The sequence below is a fragment of the Panthera leo genome, chromosome B1, assembly GCF_018350215.1.
Source record: "Panthera leo isolate Ple1 chromosome B1, P.leo_Ple1_pat1.1, whole genome shotgun sequence".
NCBI classification, from domain to species: domain Eukaryota; kingdom Metazoa; phylum Chordata; class Mammalia; order Carnivora; family Felidae; genus Panthera; species Panthera leo.
The window spans coordinates 25,325,623-25,348,871 of record NC_056682.1 but is presented as its reverse complement, the minus strand read 5'-3'; the positions used below and the strand labels follow the sequence as shown (position 1 = coordinate 25,348,871).

The window sequence follows — 23,249 nt, the reverse complement described above, 5'->3', positions numbered from 1 at the left end:
ACCACATTACATAAGAAAGGCAAAACACAGTACTTTCACTGAGGTACTGCTTTCTTTGCCTGAAAAGGGGAAATTAAATACTGAGTGTCATTCTACCTTAAAGATGCTTTTACAAGTTAAAATAAATACTGAGTGAAAGAAAAGTTATTTCAATTTTAAACGTAAAATGAATACGTGAATTTTTTCTACGTATAATTTCCCCCCAGGATGCAGCTTTTATAGCTTGTAGGTTTTGAAGAAAATTGCAAAGGATGAATTAACTTAAAAATGAATAGAAAATCAGGAGTTTGAAAGGATTATCAGTGCCCCATCGTTGTCTGTTACATGTTTTATTACTTCCACTTTTCTAAAACCTACCAGCTGCCAGTCAGCCTAAAGATCTACCAGCACAACGAACAAGGATTTCTGACAGGTTTATTCTCATGTCACATCAGTGCTCATTTACTGCCTGTCCACTGTAGGTTAAAGGCTGTGCCAAGTTATTTTACAACCTTATTTAATCCTATTGTTACTATTTGGTACCTGGGGAAGCTGAAGACAGTTCAGAGAAGCTTCTCTGGAATTCAAACAATGGTTCTCTTAACTCTAGCAATGCTGTAACCCACCCCCTCCTTTACTCCTCTGAATGTGTTATTTCCATTCAGTTTAACTACAGCTTTGATTCTGTTAGAGTATCTGGCTGGGGCCTTACAGTCAATTACATTGCCTTTTAAAAAACACTGTTCCAAGTTTTCAAACCATCTGAATGTTATATGTTTCAGCAATCATATGGTATTGAATACAGAATGGTCTCTTGGAGTACCTCCTAGGATAGTACCATTTCATGGCAATATTAAACAGTAAGATTTTACTTATTTTAATTGAAAGGCCTATGATTTACAGTGAAGTAAATTAATATAAACATTCACTAATCAAACACCTGACATGATTAGTACAACAAAGGTGAGCAAAAACCATCTTGATAATACTGCATTCTTAAAACAGACAAAAGAAAGAAAGAAAGAAAGAAAGAAAGAAAGAAAGAAAGAAAGAAAAACACTCAAAGCATTTCCATTTTCCATTTACCTGCATAAAGCCTCAATGGCATCTCTGTCCAAAAAATCATGCTCTCTCTTGACCAAGGAAATATCAATGGGGAACAGAAGATCTATAAGAAAAATAAAAACACATATGTTTATTGGGCACCTAAATTCTCTTTTGTTTGTAATTGTTTTTTTTTTATTAATTTAATTTTTTAAATTTACATCCAAGTCAGTTAGCATATAGTGCAACAATGATTTCAGGAATAGATTCCTTAATGCCCCTTACCCATTCAGCCCATCCCCCACCCACAACCCCCTCAGCAACCCTCTGTTTGTTCTCTATATTTAAGAGTCTCTTATGTTTTGTCTCCCTCCCTGTTTTCATATCATTTTTGCTTCCCTTCCCTTGTGTTTATCTGTTCTGTATCTTAAAGTCCTCATATGAGTGAAGTCATATATTTGTCTCTCTCTGACTAATTTTGCTTAGCATAATACCCTCTAGTTCCAACCACGTAGTTGCAAATGGCAAGATTGCATTCTTTTTGATTGCTGAGTCAATACTCCATCATCTTCTTTATCCATTCATCCATCGATGGACACTTGGGGAACACCTGAATTCTTGCCAATCTAGCTCAGTTTAGCAGAGGAAAAAAAGTAATTTGTTGAACACCTACTGTGTGCAGGACACATCATTTCCTATCAAGTGCTATGGGAGAAGAAAGCAACTTAAAACAATTCCATCGGTGTCCTAAAGGAGCTTAGATGTAAAGTGGTCTGTGGACTCAAAGATCTGTTCTTGTCAAAAGATAAGTGGTTCAAAACACTGTTCCACCTTTAAACAAATCAGCAGGCAACAGACCCCTGCTATAAATTATTATGTAAGCCAGAATCAATACCAGAAGGATACTCCTTTTTAATGTGGTTGTATTTTTTTTTTTCCATGTGTGTGTGCTCACATTTGATCAGGGGAAGAGGTCATGGAAAACTGGGCCAAGGAAAGGCCTAGAGAACAATGGCAAGTGGTAGTAAATGGAATCTAACCATTTGCATGACATCAAAAGCTAAAGAGAATTCAGGATATGCTATTTTTAAACAAATATTAGCACTTCCATATGGCTTTTCAGGAGTTTATATAACTCCCCCTAAAACAAAAGGCCAGCTACAAGCTGTGTAGAACAATAGAATTCCAAATCCCTTAATCTGTAGGAGAGTTCAGTACTCAGACTACTGGGAGTTACAGCAGAACTGAAAAGGCAAAAGGGGGGAAAAAGTCAACTCAGTAGAAGAATTCCCTTTTTTATCCCCTGTTGATAAATACATTCAAGGAGAGGGGAGGATGACTGGGAGCATCACTGTGGAAATTTACAACAGTTCTGGAATTGCCACTACATAAAAATGAGTTATCCTCCTTGGAGTTGCAGCTATTAGGGTATATTCAGTCTTCCCCGTAGAATGCTTACACGATATGCTAAGTATGAGTTCTTCTGTGCACCTCTGTGGGCCAGGAATAGGTGAAATAAGTCAGAAAGGCAGGAAACCATGATTACCATAACCGAGAGAGAGAGAGAGAGAGAGAGAGAGAGAGAGAGAGAGGGAGAGGGAAACCACAAAAAACAAAAACCAACCCCATGGCCTCTAAAATGGCTAATGCTGCAATACTGGGATAGACCCACCCTCAGGAGTTCTGGGGATACAGGTCATTGGTAATGAATGTCCTAGTTCTTCAGCTGACTGTTACATTTTTATGGTTTCCAACTTCCAGTCGCTGGTTTTATAGAATGGAGCTCCGTATTCTTAACAATCTGTTTGCTAGAGATAATGATAAAGAGTATCTTTTTTTTTAACGTTGGAAACTAACATAATGAGTGATAGAGTCTATTCTTCTTTTTTCTGAAAGTGAGAGTTAGATTATTGATACTATTCCCTGAATAATGCAGGCAGACCAATGAAGCAGCCCAAGATTTACGAAGAAATATATGAAATTGAGCATTGCAGGAATTTATCTCTTCATTAACTTATAGACCAACACTATAGGCTCATAGTGAATGTAAACTATTGTAAATACAAGCACAGTAGACTATGAAGCTATTTGGAGGTTGTGGCGTTTTATATCACTTTGAACAGACACCCAGAGCGTCAAGTATTAAATGACAGAGCTGACATTAAAGAATATATTTTTAATACTTTCACAGCAGAACATCAGATCTATAAATGTAAATTAAAAGCTCCCATGTCTGTTAAGTGTATAGGAGATCATGACTGTGTTATTTTAGCAATTCTAACTCATTGTACCCAGAACTGTACTTTAGATTCTTTTCCGATGCAAATTAACTTGAAGAGTCTGTTAAAAAAAAAATTCTCGAGTACACAGGGACTAGACGTAAGACAAGTGAAATAATTAAATAAATGATTTTCTCTTATTTGCCTAGACTCTTCCGAAAGGACTGGTTTTTAAAAGATACGATTTACCAATGTACAGAAGAAGCTCTTAGTTCTTCACGTTAGGATTTAATCGTCCAGCTTGGCTTTAAGGGCAGGAAGTATAAATCGCCAAAGACCGAAATAAAGCAAAACAGGAAGACAAGGAATGTGTGGGTTGCTGCACAGTGTGTGTATACTCACCCTGCACAGAGTGGCCGGATGTAGTGCAGGAATTATAGCCCAGAACAATACACAGTCTGTCTCAAAAGCAGGCTTAGGCTTCAAAAGACTTCTAAATGTGAAGAGATCCCAAACATGTTCCATGAAAATGCAGTCTGAATTTTAGGACGCGTTAAGAAGGAAGACAGAGACTGGGACCGAGTCTTAGCAAACACACACTTCACAAAGTGCTGCTTGGCAGCAAATCAACACCAAAAATGAACATAATTGGAGGAAATTTAATTTCTAAACAGAAGAACAAAAGGACAGCCACCTTACTGCCACTGCTAATGCAATTATCTCTCCCTGTCTCCAGTGGAGCTGTGAATTGGATGCGATACAAGGGAGGTCCCTCCCCAGCCCTCCCTACCTCCAAGCACTTACGAAAGACCGAGATACTCTAAATGTTAATAGGTCAGAAATTCTCTCTAAGGGACAGATAGGCAACTCCACCATAATAAGCATGCACGTTCACCAAGTACCTTTCAAAAAAGAAAGAAACGAGAAAAAAGGAGAAGGAATGCGAGATCTCTACAATGGAGGAATAATAAGATATTTTACACAGTCTAGCAATAAAATAATTCTGAATTCAGCTTCATGGGAAAATACCACACATTGAGTCTGGGCCACAATGAACAAGAGCAGGTAGTGTAAATTAGGTAATGAATTATTTTAGCTGAGTGAGCTAGGGAAATAAAGATGATCTCTATGGTCTCTGCCTGATTTCCTTCTGGGGAGTTCTCACCCACCCACTCCATATCCCTCTTCAAGGCAACCTGCTGATCATGTCTAGCACTTCTGAGCTTACGAACTATACCTACTCTTAGCATGGGCTCACGGGCTTTGCTCATGTGTTAAAGAAGGTTGCCAGTGACCACTAGCTCCGCCTGAGAGCCCAATGCCACTTTCCAGTAAGAAGTCTGATTCCTATTACCCTAGAGGAAAAGACATGTTTTACACTCACTATTTATTGTGAGAAGAGCCAGACATCCTTGGTGAAAATATTTCATTTCAATTGACTCTTTTAGAAATTTTGTCACATGATGGCATCCCCTTCCTTCTTAGGTGATGAAAAAGATATATTTTCTAAATGTAAATCAACCAAAATTACGTTTGCTTTTTGAGATTCTGGCAATCCCTTAAAAGTCCTCTTTGACGTCTGAATGACGCTTTTATTTTTATAGAATATGTAGCATTTACCACAGTGCTGGGCATCCCTGTTGGTGTAGAATTAATAGTGGTTTGTTGATTAGCTGAATGGATGATGGATGAATGAATGAGAGATATTTAGTGTCATCGTCTCAGCAGAGTTGAGGAAACAAAGATGCTTCAGGTGGAAGAAGTCCTGTTGGTCATTTAATTTATTCTCAATTTAGGAATCACTTCACTATTCACCCAACATTTGCTTGCAAATTACCCATACAGATGGAGTTCACTGGTTCACAACTGTAATTTTTTATTATTTATTTATTTATTTATTTTAAATATTTATTTTTGAGAGAGAGACAGAGTATGAGCGGGAGAGGGGCAGAGAGAGAGAGAGGGAAATACAGAATCTGAAGCAGGCTCCTGGCTCCACACTGTCAGCATGGAGCCTGATGCGGGGCTCGAACTCACGAACCGGGAGATCATGACCTGAGCCAAAGTGGGACGCTTAACCGACTGAGCTACCCAGGCACCCCCCTATTATTTTTTTGAGAGAGAGTGAGAGAGTGTGTGTGCATGCACCAGTGGGGGAGGGGCAGAGGGAGAGGGAGAATCTTAAGCAGGCTCCACGCTCAGCGTGAAGCCCGATGTGGGGCTCAGTCTCATGACTGTGAGATCATGACCTGAGCCGAAATCAAGAGTCTGACGCTTAACCCACTGAGCCACCCAGGCGCACCTGTAATTCTTTTTATTTTTATTATTATTTAAAATTTTTTTTTAATGTTTATTTATTTTTTGACAGAGAGAGAGAGAGAGAGACAGAGAGAGCATGAGTGGGGGAGGGGCAGAGAGAGAGAGAGAGACACAGAATCCGAAGCAGGCTCCAGGCTCCGAGCTGTCAGCGCAGAGCCCGACGCCGGGACTGAACTCACAGGCTGCGAGATCATGACCTGAGCCGAAGTTGGACGCCCAACCGACTGAGCCACCCAGGTGCCCCTGTAATTCTTTTTAAATGATAACATGTACAGTATGATAAGAATCCCATGTAAATGAACAGCCTATTCCTTTCGCCACCTGCACGTATGCTCCACCCACACCTGGCACCGGAAGCTCAGGATGAGCCACACCTGAGGAGCCCTTCATCCTGGGCTGCAGCATCCCAGTAACCACTAAGGGCACTGGTGACAAAATGAAAGAGTAAAAATCTAGCCTAGATCATCATCTTCTTTTTTTTTTAAAGGTCCATTTTTCTTTTTTTTTTTTTTTTTAATTTCTTTTAAACGTTTATTTATTTTTGAGACAGAGAGAGACAGAGCATGCACAGGGGAGGGTCAGAAAGAGGGAGACACAGAATCTGAAACAGGCTCCAGGCTCTGAGCTGTCAGCACAGAGCCCGATGCGGGGCTCGAACTCACAGACTGCGAGATCATGACCTGAGCCGAAGTCAGATGTTTAACCGACCAAGCCACCCAGGCACCCCTAAAGGTCCATTTTTCTTAATTAAAAATGTGAATGCCACATAAAAAATAATATTCACCAAATGACAGTCTTAAACAACAGTGAAAAGCCTAATTACAACCTGGGGGAATATATCTGCAACACATGACCAATGAAGGCTTACTAGAATGAATGAAGAGCTCTTACAAATCATTATGAAAAGTGCTATCAACTCACGAGAAAAATGGGGAACAGACATTCCACAGAAGAGCAAATGCATATGGCCAGATGATATGAAGAAACGAACATTACCATTCACGCTCAGGGAAACTGAAGTCAAAATACATCCACGTGATTGGCAAAAATTAAAGTCTGACAAGATCAAGGGTTGAGAGCATGTGAACAGACAGAATCTTTATAGAATTACTGGTAGGGGTGAAAATCAGTATAAGCACATTTGAAAAATCCGCACTGTAAAAGTGAACATACGTATTCTCCATCACCTAATAATTCTGCTTCTGCGTATTACAGACAAGACAGATTACTGCAGATGTACCACAAGAGTACTACGATGTACAAGAATGTTCCTAAGACTACAGTTTATAAAAGTAAAACAGAAAAGGCTGAAATGCCCACCAATCGGAGAGTGAATGTGAATAAACTGCAGTCTACCCACACAACGGGCTATTTACACAGCAGTCAAAGCAAGTGACCTAGAGGGACCCACAGTATAGAAGAATCTTAACAATATACTAGTAAGTGAAAAAAATTAAATCCTACAAGATTACATAGAGCATAATATCCTTTTTATAAGGGTAAAAGCAACTTTATAAAAATGTATTAGGAAAGTGCAAAAGGAAAATGACAAATAGAAGTTTCAGGATGACCGTTATTTTGGGTAAGGGGAGTAGAGGGACCTAATGGGAGAAGATGTTAGTTGCATTATCATCATGGTCCTAGCTTTTGTTTTGAGTGATGAGGGTCTTATGACTTGCTACACTGTTTTCTTAATGAACTACTTTAATGAACACTAAAATGTCTGAAACTAAATCGTAGATCAATAATATCATGAACCAAGGATATGATTGCGCCAATTAAAAAAAAGTGGCATTGCCCGCTCACCTTCATAAAGCTGTGCGTACTGGGGGAAACCTGTTGCCCGTAGCCAATCACAAGCTTCCTTGGCTTCAATTTCTGTAATAGAACAGAAGAAAGACAGCAGTGTGAGTCATGTGGACCTCAGCATGCTTTCTTCCTTAACAAACTCTGATTTTGTTATAGAAGCAAAATAGGCCTATTGACAATGGATAAGCAAAATAAACATATACACATACATAAAAGCCACGTAATTCAAATGATTTAAATTATTGTGCATCTCTTCAGACTTTAGAAAATGCACATAACAACCTGACTTTCCTTAAAAAATAAAAATGGGGTCTTAACAGTAGGTTACTATTCTGTACTGCTCCTGTGTTCTGGTTACAAATCAGTAGGAAAACAGGGCACAATGAGCAGTTTCAAGAGGGATTAAATACTTTTAAGCCCAGATGGTCTAACCTGGTTTACTCTTCACATCAACAAAAGGCCACCAAATACACGTGACACCCTGGAAGAGAACTAACCTGCCCAATGGAACAGACCTTCTGCCCCACAATGGGATGTGCAGAGAAGGTCCAGGTGCTGAGGCAATGTGCCTTTAGGTGCATCCAGCAGTAGAGACCCAGGCTGTCGGGTGACCCAGAGGGCATTAAGTCCATAAATCCCACAGTCTTGGCAGGCCAAAATGCCTAATAAAGCTCTGCTTCCCTGTGGTTAACATCTTGTAGATAGTATTGATAAACAGAAAGCCCAAGAGCACCTGACACACTGTGTTCAAACTCACTCAAGCACGTACTTACAATCCAGTTAAAACTGACTCACAGAGCAGGTCTGGGGCACACTCATTAGTTTCTCTGCTTGCACAAAGAATATTCTTTCAACTCTTCTTCCCACCTTCCACAGGCCATTAGAGTACTCAGTTATGTAAGGCGATTCACTCATTTATAGATGCCTCAACATTGACTGATTTATTCCAGATTCAAATCTTCATTAAGCATCTCTCCTCTGAGCCAGAGGGAGGCGGATAATCCATATTAGGAGAAGCATACATATCTTACTTTTGTCTAGTAACCTTACGGTTTCACAGCAGTTTTTCTCCTATTATTTCATGAATTCCTTGGCCTTTAAAGAAAGGTAATTTAGAACACTCAAATTCTTTAAAGCAAGTAGGGATGTCCTTATAGAGCACGCCAAAGCAAAAAACAACCTGCTATCTCCTGGTGAGTTAGTCAATAAATACCTAAACTAAATCATTTAAGGCACTCGAGTGGAAAAAAATGACATGGCCAAGTTTACTTTCATGAATCTCTTCAGCGTAGTAATGAAAGCAGCATTATTAAACATGAGATTCAGGAGTGAATTCAGGACAGGAGGGAAAAGTGACATACATATATAAGAACCTCAATGTTTGCTCAGAATAGAAGAATATATAGAATTGTCCAGTTTGAATTACCTGTAGTTAACATTTTTTTCATGTATTCATATCCACACCTTGTCTCAGAAAGGGATTAAAGAAGCTTTACATAAAATCATAAAATAAACATTTTCTAGACAACTGTATTGCTGGAAAAACATAAAAGCTCGACGTTTTATTTAAAAGAAGAAGGAAACTTTTTTTCCTCTATCTCTGTGACCCTGTTCAAAGACAGACAAGGAAAGAAAAAAAGCTAAGTGTTTGTTTAAAAAAAATAACTCGCTTTTCCTGACTATTTAGAGGTATTTCCATTGAACAGATTGTTAGACTCTGAACAACAGATTGTTAAAAAGTAAATGTGCTTGCTCTCTTAATATTTTACTCAACAAGTGGTGAGTAACCAGAAATTCTCAACATCCATTCTTTTCTGACTTACATTGAGACATGACACTGGGTCAGCACGCGCACAAAAGCCTGAATTAGACACACTTCACCGGCCAATATTGCTACCTATTTAGAGCATGTTTCTGATTTTCTTATTACAATGGCTTCCTGCCAAGAGGCATGTAAGATACAAGGCATTTTTCTAAAAAGCCTTCATATTTATTTATATAATACTTTACAAATTACCAGATGTTCTCACACATATTGCTCATTTAAGGCCCCCGGTGATTTCAGAAACCCAAAATACTTATTGCTATCTTGTCATTCTCTTAACTCACTCCCTATCACCAAGGAAATGAAAAGCCCCCACGTGACCACAGATTCATCTAAAAAGCTGTGTCCAAACAGCCACACTTCTCAGGGCCACTTGGTTAGAAAGGAATGGTGTGAACAGGCAAAGCTCTGCTTCTTCAGCAGATAATCTAGTTAAAGGCTTACAATGGCTAAAAAGCAGTATTTTCAAGAACTGCAGAGATCCAGGTATTTTACCTTCCTTTTCCTTACCCTCAACTAGACGAAAATGTGTCTTTCTTTCAGGTGTGAAACCATGGGAAATAGGAAAAGTCTGTGTCACATCTAGCTTCCACTTAAGAATGTCCACTCGTGAATCCTTGGGTGAGGAACAACTGAAAACTCACTGCTCCTCTAGGCATCAGAATTAGAACACTGTAAAAACTGTAAAAAGTTGTCATTGGTTTTTTAATAAATGAAATAGTTACGGACTTCACTCCCACCCCTTTCCAATTACTGAGAGAAAATGGTAACAGTCTGATGTAGGTGCTGATTTGGGGGGAAAAAAATCAGTATTTTCATTTTATTTAACGTGAAGTGAATACATATCTACATCCAAGTCGAGTAGAGAACACCCTTTCTGGTTTCGCCCCCGATCCAGTCCATTACTTTCCCTCTTGTCTCCCAACTAAAGCGCCGCGTCTCCAATTCTGTCCTCTCTCAGAGGAGAGAATCCTGGCTCATCGCACTTCCCAATCTATAGTGTTGATCTTGCTCTCTCTAACTTCACTAGAACTCCGCTGCTTGGAAAATCAAGTCTGAACACCTCTGCATGGTTTCCCCAGCTCTCCGGGAGGCATGCAGCCTGATTTTTCAGCTCTCTCTATTCACTCTATCTCCCAGCGAAAGCAAACCCGTGCTCATCTCCCCATGCACCACTGTGACTTCCCGGCATGAAATGATCTTCCTTGTTCTCAGTGTCAAATTTCATGCATCCTTCAAGGCCTATCCCAAATGCTGCCTCCCAGATGCCTCCCTCCCGACAATCCTGTCAATGGCTAACTTTTTTTTTTTTTTTTTTTTTTTAAAGAGAGAGAGACAGAGCAGGAGCAGGGGAGGGGCAGAAAGAGAGGGAGACACGGAATGTGAAGCAGGCTCCAGGCTCTGAGCTGTCAGCACAGAGTCCGATGTGGGACTCGAACTCACAAACTGTGAGATCATGACCTGAGCTGAAGTTGGTTGCTCAACGAACTGAGCCACCCAGGCGCCCCTCAATGGCTAACTTTTATTGAGTGCTTCATATGTGCATGACCCTGTCTGAGCATTAAAAGGCATATTAATTCACTTACTTTTCACATTGATCCTAAAACATGGATTACTGAAATCTCTATACAGACAAGGAAACAAGCAGAGAAATAAGTTCTTAAAATGAGTTTTCTTTACATTCAAATGCCACAGTGGAGACAGAACTAGGACTCACAGAAATGAGCAAGACAACCTCTTCCCTTAAAAATATATATGTAACACTGAGCAACATTTAAAATATTAAAACCATTGGGGCGCCTGGGTGGCTCAGTCAGTTGAGCATCCGACTTCAGCTCAGGTCATGGTCTTGCCGTTCATGAGTTCAAGCCCCGCGTCGGGCTCTGTGCTAACAAACAGCTCAGAGCCTGGAGCCTGCTTCAGATTCTGTATCTCTCTCTCTCCCCCTCCCCTGCTCATGCTCTGCCTCTCTCTGTCTCTCAAAAATAACTAAATGTTAAAGAAATTAAAGAAAAATACATAAAACATTAAAACCATGTATACATTGCATTACTTCAGTCACTAAATTCTCATGCCCATTTTTGGAGGTCTCTAACTGGCTCTAAAGGTATGACTTTTCCTTCAATATATGCAATTATGAGGATGATTTTTTTTAATGTTTTTTATTTATTTTGAGACAGAGAGAGAGACAGGGGTGGGGGGGACAGGGGCATAGAGAGAGGGAGAGAGAGAATCCCAAGTAGGCTCCATGCTCAGAGTGGAACCTGCTGCGGGGCTCGATCCCATGAACTGTGAGGTCATGACTTGAGCCAAAATCAAGAGTTGGATGCTTAACCAACTGAACCACCCAGGCACCCTGAAGATGATTAAAAAAAAAAAATGTTAACGTTTATTTATTTTTGAGACAGAGAGAGACAGAGCATGAATGGGGGAGGGTCAGAGAGAGAGGGAGACACAGAATCTGAAACAGGCTCCAGGCTCTGAGCTGTCAGCACAGAGCCCGACGCGGGGCTCGAACTCATGAACCTTGAGATCATGACCTGAGCCGAAGTCAGATGCTTAACCGACTGAGCCACCCAGGCGCCCCTGAAGATGATTTTTTTAAAAACATTCTCTACTGGGCAAAAATGCCATCAGAAACCAAAAGCACAATGGAAATACAATGCTGCTTTAACGCCTGGGTTTTCTCTGAGCAAACAACAGACAAATGTGTTGAGGAAACAGGAAATATTTATTGGAAACAGCTTTAGTGGTTAGTTGTATAAGATGAATGAGGTCCAGGAGACCCTTTTGTGTAAGGCTGGGAACCATTAGTCCATATTTGCACATTTCCCGGCATGAAGGGATGACCCTGTCTTCCCCTTACCCTCAACAGTGAGTTAAACAGAAATTCCCAACCCCGTCATCATTCTGTTGAACTCACTGATCTTAACCAGTTGAGCAACAGTAATTGGGTTGAGATGTGATTACTTCCATCTTCTGTGTGCCCTATCTTCACAGTAGGAACTGTCAGGCTCCCTGCCTTCTTTGACAACAGGCTACCAAAATCAGGACTCAAGGCAAATGCCACAACTACATGGAATGTATCTCTTAAATAAAAGTCTAAGGAATTGGAAGAATGCAAGAAAATTCAAGCACTTTCCAGATTCCTTGGATTCCCCCAAATATGACAGACCTGTGGGCAAAGATCAATGGAAATGTTGATGCTTTTACAGCCACAGAGAAACATATTAGCTGTGTGAAGGCAGGTGGTATTTTCTGATCCAAAACAAAATTCATTTCCCCACCCTGGTCACACAGATTGTTCCAATGGAAGAAGATTCTTTTTACCCATTTTCCAGCTACCATTGAGATGGCCAATTTTACATGACTGTCGCACAGGCTTCATGGGGCAGCCCACCGGAGAAGCAAACCATGGCCTCAAAAACTTGATCTCAACGGCTGTCAGCCCTGGATGCAGTAGGCATCAGCTTAAGGAACTTTCTAAAACCATGAACCACCACCTACTCCCAGGTATTTGGATTTTCTCAGTCTAGGGAGGATCTTTTCAAAAAAGCTCTTTAGGTAAATTTAAGGCTGGCCTGGATTGAGAACCACTGAGCCACACAACATTTCTCTGTATTCCGGTGTCTGGACTCTTTCTCCCTGGATTATCCTAAGATCTCCCAACTGAATTCTGTGATAAGCTTTGCCCCTCCCTGCCCACAACAAATCTATCCTAGTCCAAGAGTCCCTGAGCCTCTGGATTTGCTTTTATGAAATACATAATTCATGATGTTACTCTCCTGCTTATAATTCTTCACTGACTCTCCACCACCTTTCAGATACAGTCCAAACTCCTCGGCAGACCCACAACCTTCTTAATTTGGCCTCTGCCTTATGCATTTGTCTCCTGGAAGGCCTCCAAATGCAAGCTTTGCTCATCTTACTGAATTCCTTGAGGTTCCCAGGATGCATCATGCTCTCTCACACTGCAAGCTCTTAATCTGTTCTCCCCCTTACTCCTAAATTCTCCCTTCTCCACCCTGTCAACTTTTCTCTCCTACCTTTCCCACGCTGGGTGAGGTGCACCTACCCAAAGCTTCTTAATTCATTTATGTCCTGAAAGAGTACTTCTTCCATATTGGAAGTACAAATAGATTTGTTTGAAGGAAAAAAAAAAAAGAATCCATTAATATTTTCTTCCCTTCAGAAACAGACTGAGAACTATAATGCAAAACCCCTTCTCTTTGCAATTAATAATAAAAATAAATGTTAAACCTACACAACTGCCAAAGACTGGCTATCAGGATTTACCTCCGTAAAATGAATTTCTAGATGGCCTAAGTCAGATTGCAGAATGTATATAGTAATATTTATTACACTTTAATGTTATCTAATCACAGCCAAGATTTTGACTAGCAACTACATTCCTACCCTCAGGTGCCTAAAAGCATTCTAAACATCTGTTGTGCATATTCTGAAAGAAACCAGTTAGGAAGCTTCTGGAAGGCCAGTCGATACTAATTCAGTTTCTAAGTCTGTTTGGGCTAACAGGGGCGGACCCAAATCTACCTTCAGGAATATTCTGGTGTAGTCATACATGTAAGTGAAGCCAATCATCCTTCATTTCCCCCCTTCACTCAGTAGTTATTTACTGAACATCTCCTAAGTATGCTCCAGCTGTGCTCAGGGACAATCAGACAGAGGTTCCTGCCCAGGAGCAGGAAGCCAAATGGAAAGGTAATTCACAGTTGAGTACATAGTGTCCGATGATCCTCTACTAGGGAAAGAACTGGTTTCCTAAGGGCTACTCTAAGGTCTTTGGGTTTGTTAAGGCCCAAGTGACCTGCTACAGAACACCAGTGAGTACTCATTTCACAGGTGAAACTACCTACAGCCCACACGCCCTAACTTCTTCATATACCCCATCTGTCACCCAATCTCCCTCGAGCTAACTGATCCAGCTATACTGGCCTCTTCCCACCCACCCCATACCCCTTTTCCTGCTTTATTTTTTCTCCTTCAAAAATATGTATTATGTTTACTTTCCCCTCTGTAAGCTCCAAAAGGGTGAGTTTCTTTGTCTACTTTGCTCTCTGATACATCCTAAGCACCTACAGCAGCGTGGGGCACAAGGTAGTTGCTCAATAAATATTACACAGCCATGATATGACTTTTGTTCTAGGGAAGTGGTTTTCCTATTTTTTCTGACCAGGATCCATGATAAGAAATACATTTTACATTATAACCTGGTACACAAATGTATGTATACATGTGCACACACACACACACATTCACGTATACAAACACACGTGTCTGTACCAGCATACGCAGAACTGAACCAAGTTTCACCAAATAACACTTAAAATTAGTTATGCAGTCTTACATTTTTCAATTCCATTTAAAAAAGTAGTTATGTTACTCACCAAAGCCACCAGTTTGAAATGTATTATTCTCACACCATAGTTTTTTCTTACAAAGGAAGGAAGGGAGGAAGGAAGGAGGGAGGGAAGGAAGGAAGGAAGGAAGGAAGGAAGGAAGGAAAAGAGAGAGAGAAAGGAAAAGGAAAGAAGGAAGGAAGGGGGAGAGAGAGGAAAAAAAAAAGAAAAGAAAAGAGAAAGAAGGAAGGAAGGAAGGAAGGAAGAGTAAACTAAGAACTAACATGTAGTACGGAGGAGAATGTGATGAGGCACAGGAAAGACATGTATGAATTCAGAGGTGGGAGGGGGCTGCTTGGGCACATGGTCTATGCTCAGCCTTCAAGGAGGCTAACATAATCTCCTATGTAAGAGTGGATGGGGGAGAGAAGATTCCGAGTAAAGGTGGAGGGGTGGTGAAGCACAGGAGTTTGTGAAAGGATGCTAATCGGTCCCATGTACCGTAACACTGACAAAGGAAGGGAGGCATGAAGTGGAAAGCAGGTTCTCCCACAGAGCACATACAGGCATCTCCTTAGCCTGGTTACCCAAAGAGCAGCCAACATTATTTCTTCAGATGTAAAACAGTTTTGTTTTAGAAACTGTAAAACTTTCTAATAATCCATCACACCAAGATGGCAAAGTATTACCTGCAACAGGTCAGGAAAACAGGTTCAGGAAAGAATGCATTGCTTTGTTAAGTAGCCTTGAGAAAATAATCTGTCTGGACCAGTTTCCTCATCTGTAAAACCTGGGATTGCCATAGGCTTTGTAAACTCCCCAGGTTTCTGACTCTCAGATCTTTTTTATGCCAATTTCCCCTGCTCTCTAAGACAACCTTTAGAATAGGTTCCGTCGCTACTGTTAAGCTTTCAGATTTATCACCAATTACACGGAGGCATTTTTCTTCCCTCAAAAAACTGGATCATTAGTAACTGCTGTAAATTCCCCAATTTTGCAGATTTACTGAAGCTTATTGCTAAAATTTGTAATTTGGTTCTTAACGGATCAGTTCCTTGATTTGCCTCGTGATGCCTGTGTTCATATTATAGGGAACCCAAAACCCTAGATATTTTTGCTTATTTGTGTGTCTACAGCTCTCAAACTAAAAAATTCATCTTTATAGGAGGAACATGCTTAGAAAACCCATAGAAAACCTTGAGTTTTACTCTGTTTACTGAGCTTTTATGTTCATGCTTTGCCAACAGTAGCCTCCTGACTTCTACAGAATCAGTGAGTTGGGTGCTGAAATGCTTCTTGGAGCTTCTCTCATCTTTTCTCTTCACCAGTGAGGAAGCTGGTTCAGAGTTTAGGTAATTTGCCGAAGGTTCCAGAACTGCCCTGCTCTCCCAGGCTAGTGCACTTTCTGCATACTTTGACTGCCTGGAAAGATTACTCTCACTTTTAAATCATCAGACTGTTTTTCAGTACAAGCAAAAACTGCAAGGTTTGGAAAGTTTCCTTTTTAAGTTTTTCCTTCCTTCCTTCCTTCCTTCCTTCCTTCCTTCCTTCCTTCCTTCCTTCCTCCCTCCCTCCCTCCCTCCTTTCTTTCTTCTTTCTTTCTTTCTTTCTTTCTTTCTTTCTTTCTTTCTTTCTTTCTTTCTTTCTTTCCCTCTCCTGCTTGAGGTCTGGTGGCAGATCTGTTGCTTTCTAATAAAGAACATTCCTAGAAATAATGTAAACGGGGAAAAAGGACCCATTTTTCCCCCAGTGATGTGATGACAACTTAATATAAGGTTTTGCCTTAAAAAAAGGAAACCATGAGAGACGCACCCTGCAAGCCTATACCTGGTATTATGCACATGAAGAGACACCCCAGCAATGCAGAAATTAAATCAATTGACATCCCCTTTGGGGATCATTTAGTTCAAGTGTTTACAAAATACTGTTTTATCACATCAAAAAATATGTGCTCATCCCTCCCAAAGGCAAACAGCTCTGCATTAATTTGAGCCCATGGTTGACATGGCTCTCTCAGGTATCCAGACTTAAACTGACCCAGTTATTTCCAGGAACAGAAAATATCTTTCAGCTAATCAAAAACTGGCACTTACTACCCAGCACAAATGAAAATAAACTATTAAGGAAATGGATACAGCATCACCACATTTTTCTATTTCCTTTCTATGTGGGGTGGGATTAAAAACCCTTTGGTTTACATACAAGCATGCACCCACATTTCTAGTATTCTGTATCAAATACTTATGCATTTGCAACCATGCATTGCTAAGAAAAATGATTTGAAATAGCTCTTAAAATACTAAACCCTTTAAAGATAATAATTGCATAGATTAAGAAGCCAATTTCAAGAAAGGAAACAATCTAAATAACATACTTTTAAGGGCTCTTATTTTTCTGAGTCTCATTTTTTCATAAAACGAAGCAGATGTTTTAAGATTATATAATCCACTTCCTTTGTAACTTATGATTCAAGGCAAAATACCTAGTTATAAACCTAAAGTAGCCAATTCCCCATCTCCATGATGAAAGGTTCGCAGGCACATCAATTCTTTCATTACATGTTAGCAAAGCTTATTCTACTAAGTAACCTCCAACCCCAATCTTTGGTTTTGTCCCAAGTTCTATAGTGCCATAGGGCAGGAAATAGAAATACTGTGCAAATGGCAGTAAATTAGAAATAGAGGGAACAGTAAGGAATTCTAAAGAAACTGTCCACTCAGGTTTTAGTCCATTCTGACAGCAAGAAAAAAGAAAAGCAAGAATATAATGAAGCATCACGTTGCCCTACACAAAGACCAATGAAAATAAAAAACATGGAAGCAACTGGTAAATAGAGTGGCTGTTAGGCATTCCTATGTCTAACCTCAAACAGAAAACACTATTGGATTTGATGTTCTCAGTTTTGTGCCACAAAGTGTAAGAAAAAATTAGGACTACTGTCTTCTAGGTCAGCTAAAGAATTATTTTCATTAAAAATGCTGGTGACAACCAGTCCCCCAGACACACACAATCTAATGGTCAAAGCTGGTTCCGATACATCTCTTTAGTTTAGGAAGGCTTCCGGTTTTATATGGATACATTTTCCTACAAACACATTAAGATCCTCATTTTGTTGCTATAATCCATTTTGTTCACACACGCAGGCAGGAAGAGGTCTGAAGCACATATGACCTTGGACTAGTCACTGAATTTCCAGGCATCTCGGCTGCCCCTCACCAGGGAAAAGGCAAAGTTTTTCCAGGCTGCCTTTGCAAAGTTCGGGAATTTCCCATGAAATGACTTTTAGAAATGTGCATGCATCACGGAAGATCTGTTTTTCGTGCTATCTTTGAAAATGGGAGTTGTAAGGAGACTGTCCCCTTGTGAGTTTATAGTTTCTCCAGACTCGGGAGTGAAGATGATTTCAGAATTTTAGCGTCTTCTATCTACTCTGTCACCTGTGTGTGACAAAGGGCAAAGCATGGCTGTAGTGCAGCTCAGTCACGGGCCACAGGCCATCTCACCTCCAAGGTCCCTTCCTCCATGGCTTCCTCAGCGCTGCAGCCTGGGAAATGCTACAACCTCAGGGTGTGGAAAACTTCTGTCCCTCAGACATCCTCTAGAGACTCCTGCAAGAAGGAAGGCGCCTTTCTGACAAGCTTCAGGAAGCAGCCTGCAATCCTCTCTGCGGGACACTCAAAGGTGGGGCGGGAAGAGAACAAAATGTGGATGGGAGGTGTCAAAGGCATCTGAGGACTCCAGCTTCACTGACCTCAGCCTTCAGTTCGTTTTTGATTTTCCTCCTGGGGACAGGAGGGGGGTAAGACATGAAAAGGCCACCAAGCAGAGGTTTATATGAATGGAAAGGGAGTATACTTTCTACTATGACACTCAGTTCAGCAGCAAAATAAAAAAAAAAAACAAAAAAAAACAAGGATGAATGCCTAAGAGAAATCATTTCCCTCAATTCCCGCTTTAATGCTAGCAAGGACATTTCCAACAACATTATCTCTTAATAGGCAGTCATTTTCAAGATGCTACTCAAATGTTTTCACTGACATCTGGAAGAGAATTTTCCCTTAGAAATATTATTTTAAAATACTTTCCCTGAAGAGAGCATTATTCACTATAGTCCATGGAAGCTAGAAAATGGAATCCCAGATTCCTTCCCCAAATGTTAAAGACAAAGGCTCAAGTCTCCATTCACTGCGCCCCAGAGGGGGGGAACACAGAAACCACTAATTTGTCAACTTTGGACCCTAAGATTACAGCCCTGTGTGAGTCCCTTAGGACACTGCAAAGTACCTGCAAGGCTCTACACAGCCACCAAATACTGTTTCCTAAACTGAATCAACTCAAGCCAAGCATATCTCCCTAAATTGCACGTGACAGCCATGCACACCTGGTTGGAATCCTAGCTCTGCCACGTACAGCCAGCGACCTTCCGCAAGGAATGGAACTCTCCCGAGCCTCGGATTCCTCATCTGTAAAAGGGGAATAATCACATGGGTCTTTCTGGAGCCGCCGAGGTGAAGGTTAAACGTGCAATAAGGGCAAAGTACGTGAGAAATTTTAGCTTCTATAATATTATTACCCTCCTGTCAAAAGTCTGTGGGTTTTTTACAAAAATTAAAAAGGAGTGTTCATACTAGAGAAGGGTGACTATTCCTTGTGAGAGACGATAAGACTATACACACTAATATACACGCAAGCCTTTCTTCCCGTGCACCACAGCAAGGAAGGTATAGTGAAAAAAAAGTTAAGACAAGAGTAGACCTAATTAAAGAATCCCCAGTAGGACCACTCCCTACTCCTTATCATTGATCATGATAATCCTTAACAACAACACAGGATCGCACAAGGAAAAGGGCAGACAGACAGGAAGAGCCCTTCTCGGCTGGGAATCTTCCCCCCTTTCCATTAATTAGATTTCTGACTAATTTGAGGTTGAAAGAAAACACCACTGATTGCACTCCTACCAGCAACCCACTCCCATAAAGCAAATTTTAATCTTACAGCACTGTCTTTCTTAAAAAAGGAATGACCCACAAGTCTCGGAATTCCTGATAGAAGGACAATTGTGAACACCGCTCCAGAAAAGCATTTTCCTCTTAATTTCACAAGAGGAACTGGGGACCGCGCTTTTTGAGGACCCAGTGTTTGGATATTAACGCTTTATGGTTGGGCATTAGTTCCCCCTGATAACCACATCAAGGAACCACTTGCTAGGTCCTAACCACTTTTGAGGTCCTAAATGCCATGCACATCATTCCTTTGCATGGTATCCCCACAACTCCAGAGTTTAAGGACAAATCCTGTTAAAATGAGCACTCGATGAAACTCGGGAATCACCATGTTTAGAAATTAAATTCTCTCCTCTACTGGATCCCAACTCTTAGACTTCTAATCACTGAACTATGCGAACAAAAAATCAAGATCACCTTTCTCCCCAGGTCTGCTTTATAATTTTGAGAACAGGCTTGGCATGACGTGAGCCTTGATGTCCATTACACTTCGGGGCCAGGTTTGACTCTGGTGTTCTAAAGCTCTAAGAATTCGGTCTTTAGTGATCTGGCAATATCCAGAGAGGAAGGGGAAACATCTGAAGTTATTTTTACTTTTGCAAGTCTTCTGGCTGTACAGGGAAAATGCTAGGGTGGGTCAAGTATTGTCTGGAGCCCTTCAGGGGCTTTTTTTTTTTTTTTTTTTTTTTTTTTGCATGGCCTCATTTCCGTCTTCCTGTTGCTAGGAAGGAGAGTTAAGCATGAGAAACTCATGTTTACAATACTGGACCATCCTGTCCAGCACAAGGCTCTCTTCAAAAATGCACGATTCACTTCACCCACTGTACTTTGGATGCCCCCATTCTTCTGGACCAAATCGCCCTTTCCTGAATATTTTCAAATAGCATATTTACCTGCCTCGGTCATAAAAATAACCACTCTCATGTTAACATTGCATCATGGCTTAAAATCTCCACAGGGACACCAAGGGAAATTCAAGTACTTATTTTTGTATTTCAAACCACCTCTTGGAATCCCACCAAGACTCTGACTGGAGGGCATCTTCATGCGGCCTCCCATATCCCCTCTAAGCCCCACGCTGGTTAAGAGTTTAAGTACTACATACATTTTTTCACTCACTTTACAGTCATAACTCGTTTAATCGTAACATGTTTTCCTATTAATCTGGTATATTTTCCAAAAGCAACCAAATATCCCTTTTTAATGGAAAAACACCCTTAAATTTTGCTTAGTTCTTTGAACTATAGTATTGAACAATAACAAAATAAGAAACAAAAAAAAGGCTTTAGGTTAAAGGGCAATTGGCCTCTCACCTTCCCTCCACAAGTCTAGGAAAATCCTCTGGCTGACCTAATGGATGAAAACCTGGAACGCTGCCTTCAATTGGCCATAGTCAATTGCTTAACCGTTCGACCTTTTCACTCTGAAGGAGTAAGTGGTGTTTCTCATAAGATCTAAAATTGGTAAGTTAAAGTCACAGATTAAGTCACTGAAACCATATTTCTCATCCACTCTAGGGAAAGATTCAAGTGGGAAGCTACTTATTTTGATCCCGTGGAGTCAGGAAACAAAGTCAGTCCCTGTTCTTGAGTTTCTGGCCAGCTTGGTGTGTAAGGTGTCACTCGGCTAGAAGTAAAATAAAATCTCTTTTTTTATTTTTATTCTTTTGGTCAAAAGCAAACTTTTAGAGCAGCTGGGAGAGAAAGTCCGTCTGCTGTGCTTCATTTTAAACACTGAACAGTAGGGCTAATGAAAAAAATATGCAGCCAGGCTCGGGCCACGCTGTAAATCTGGCGTGCCACAATAAAAAGTTAATACATGCAATTGCCAACATTTTCTCAGAAAATGTCTTGAAATAACTTCTGAACGCACATCTGCTAGCTATTTGACACTCATTCCCCGGGACTTCAGTTCTTCTATTAGGGGGGCTGTTGACTTTCAGGGCACCCCTCTGGCCATCTGCTGCAGTCTGCAAGCCAAGATGGCACTGGGTGCCTCCATTAATTCCACACTTATGGTCTGCAAATTATCTCTGTGGAGGACCAGCCTGCAGTCCAGATGGATGCCGAATTAGTCAACCTCTTGGAGCTGCTGATAGATTTACATTCAGAGTTCTGCTGGGCTATTATTTTCCCTCATCCCTTCGGCAAACAGAGTTTGGAAAAAAAAAATGTAATCTGAGACTCAGTATTCTACCTTCACCACAGCTGTGATTTTTTTCTACCCAAATGCGTCATACATGCCACCCTCACGAATCTTTCTGTAGTGGATGGAGGGCTGTGCCTAGGCTGCTTTGCTCCACCGCACCAACGAGGGCCGAAAGAGCTTCCGAATCCTGAGAATGAACCCTTTGCTATGTTGGGTGTAAAGAGGCTCACTCAACACTAGGGTGAGGCAAGGTTTTCTTCGCCGAGGTGCAGATTAATAACTATATGCAGGCGTTTCCTTCCACAGTGATCAGCACAAATTGGGTATTTGTGAACCATCAATACCAGGCACGGTACTAAACGCTTGTATTAGCTCATTTGATCCCCACAACCTTCTCGCGTGGTAAATACAGTTATTACCCCTGAGATGCAGACGAAGGAGGTGCAGAGAGGTCTCAACACTTCCCAGATGCGCCCAGCGAGCAGGCTGCGGACCTAGGGCTCCTACTTCGCCAGGCTCACCCTGGTCTGTTTTGATTCCCCTCGCACGCAACAGGGGATGTACGCTGGAAAAATGAGCGGATTTGCATAATCTGCAAATTACACGTGGCAGGGCCAATTTGCTGTGGCCAGGGGAGAAACTCCTTCGGAAGGATCAAAGTCTCAGCCGGTGACGTCGGAGATGGGGACAGGGACACAGAGGCAGCGTGGGGCAGCGTTCCCAAAGGCCGTGACTTCGCTACGCAAAAAGTCGGGCGTGCTTCCTTCCTTCCTCTCGCCGGCCCAGGGACTCGCCCCGCGCTGGCGCCTCCTCCGGAGACAAGGGCGTGGGCATCTCCACCCCGCATTTTAGGAAACCCGATTCAACGCGCCAGCACGTGAAGGCACCCGGCAACCTTCCCAGCAGGCGCCCCTCACACGTAAGCCAAGGGGCTTGCAACCCTCTCCAGGGGCCAGCAGCCACCAAAACCCTTTCTAAGTCTGAATTACTTTCCAGCATTGAAAATATTTGAGCAAAAACCGTTTGAAATTAGAACAATAATTTTTCCTCAATTTACTTTCAAGCAGTTAAAAAAAAAACAACCATTTTCAAGGGTCACTGCAGCCTGAACATCCCCAAATAATAAACTCTCAGGGAGTCCACACCGATTTCGGACTTGCATAGTGAAGGGCTGTAGTCACGGAGCCCCGAACGTCCCCGGAAAGGCGGTCGCGCAGCGCCTCTGGGAACCAGAGCCCTTCGCCTGGGACTTAGAGCAGGGCCGCCGGCGCGGCCGGGCTGGCAGCCGGCCCTCCGTGTGCCCCCCTCCGGGTGTGCACCCGCAGCCCCAGCGGGAAGTTAGCGTGGGCTTCAGTTCATTAGTCGCGGTTGCCCCCGGCCCCCAGCCCTTCCAGGAGCCCACCGGGCGCGCCGTCCCGTGACCCCGTAGCAGTGAGTTGCCAGGAGTCATTACCCGAAATTAAGACCTCCCTCCCCAAACCATGACGCTCGTTTTTCCCACACTCCACCTCCTCCACTCCGAGAAATTTGGGCGACTCGGTCC

At 41.7% G+C, this 23,249-nt stretch overlaps 1 protein-coding gene across 1 annotated transcript in view; it reads right to left on the bottom strand.

Annotated features, from left to right (window-relative positions):
* DLC1 (DLC1 Rho GTPase activating protein) overlaps positions 1–23,249 on the bottom strand; it is a 536,095-nt gene that overhangs the window by 22,978 nt on the left and 489,868 nt on the right. Inside the window, 2 exon segments of the mRNA XM_042934406.1 lie at positions 1,066–1,147; positions 7,368–7,439. Coding sequence (XP_042790340.1) covers positions 1,066–1,147; positions 7,368–7,439 — 154 coding nt within the window.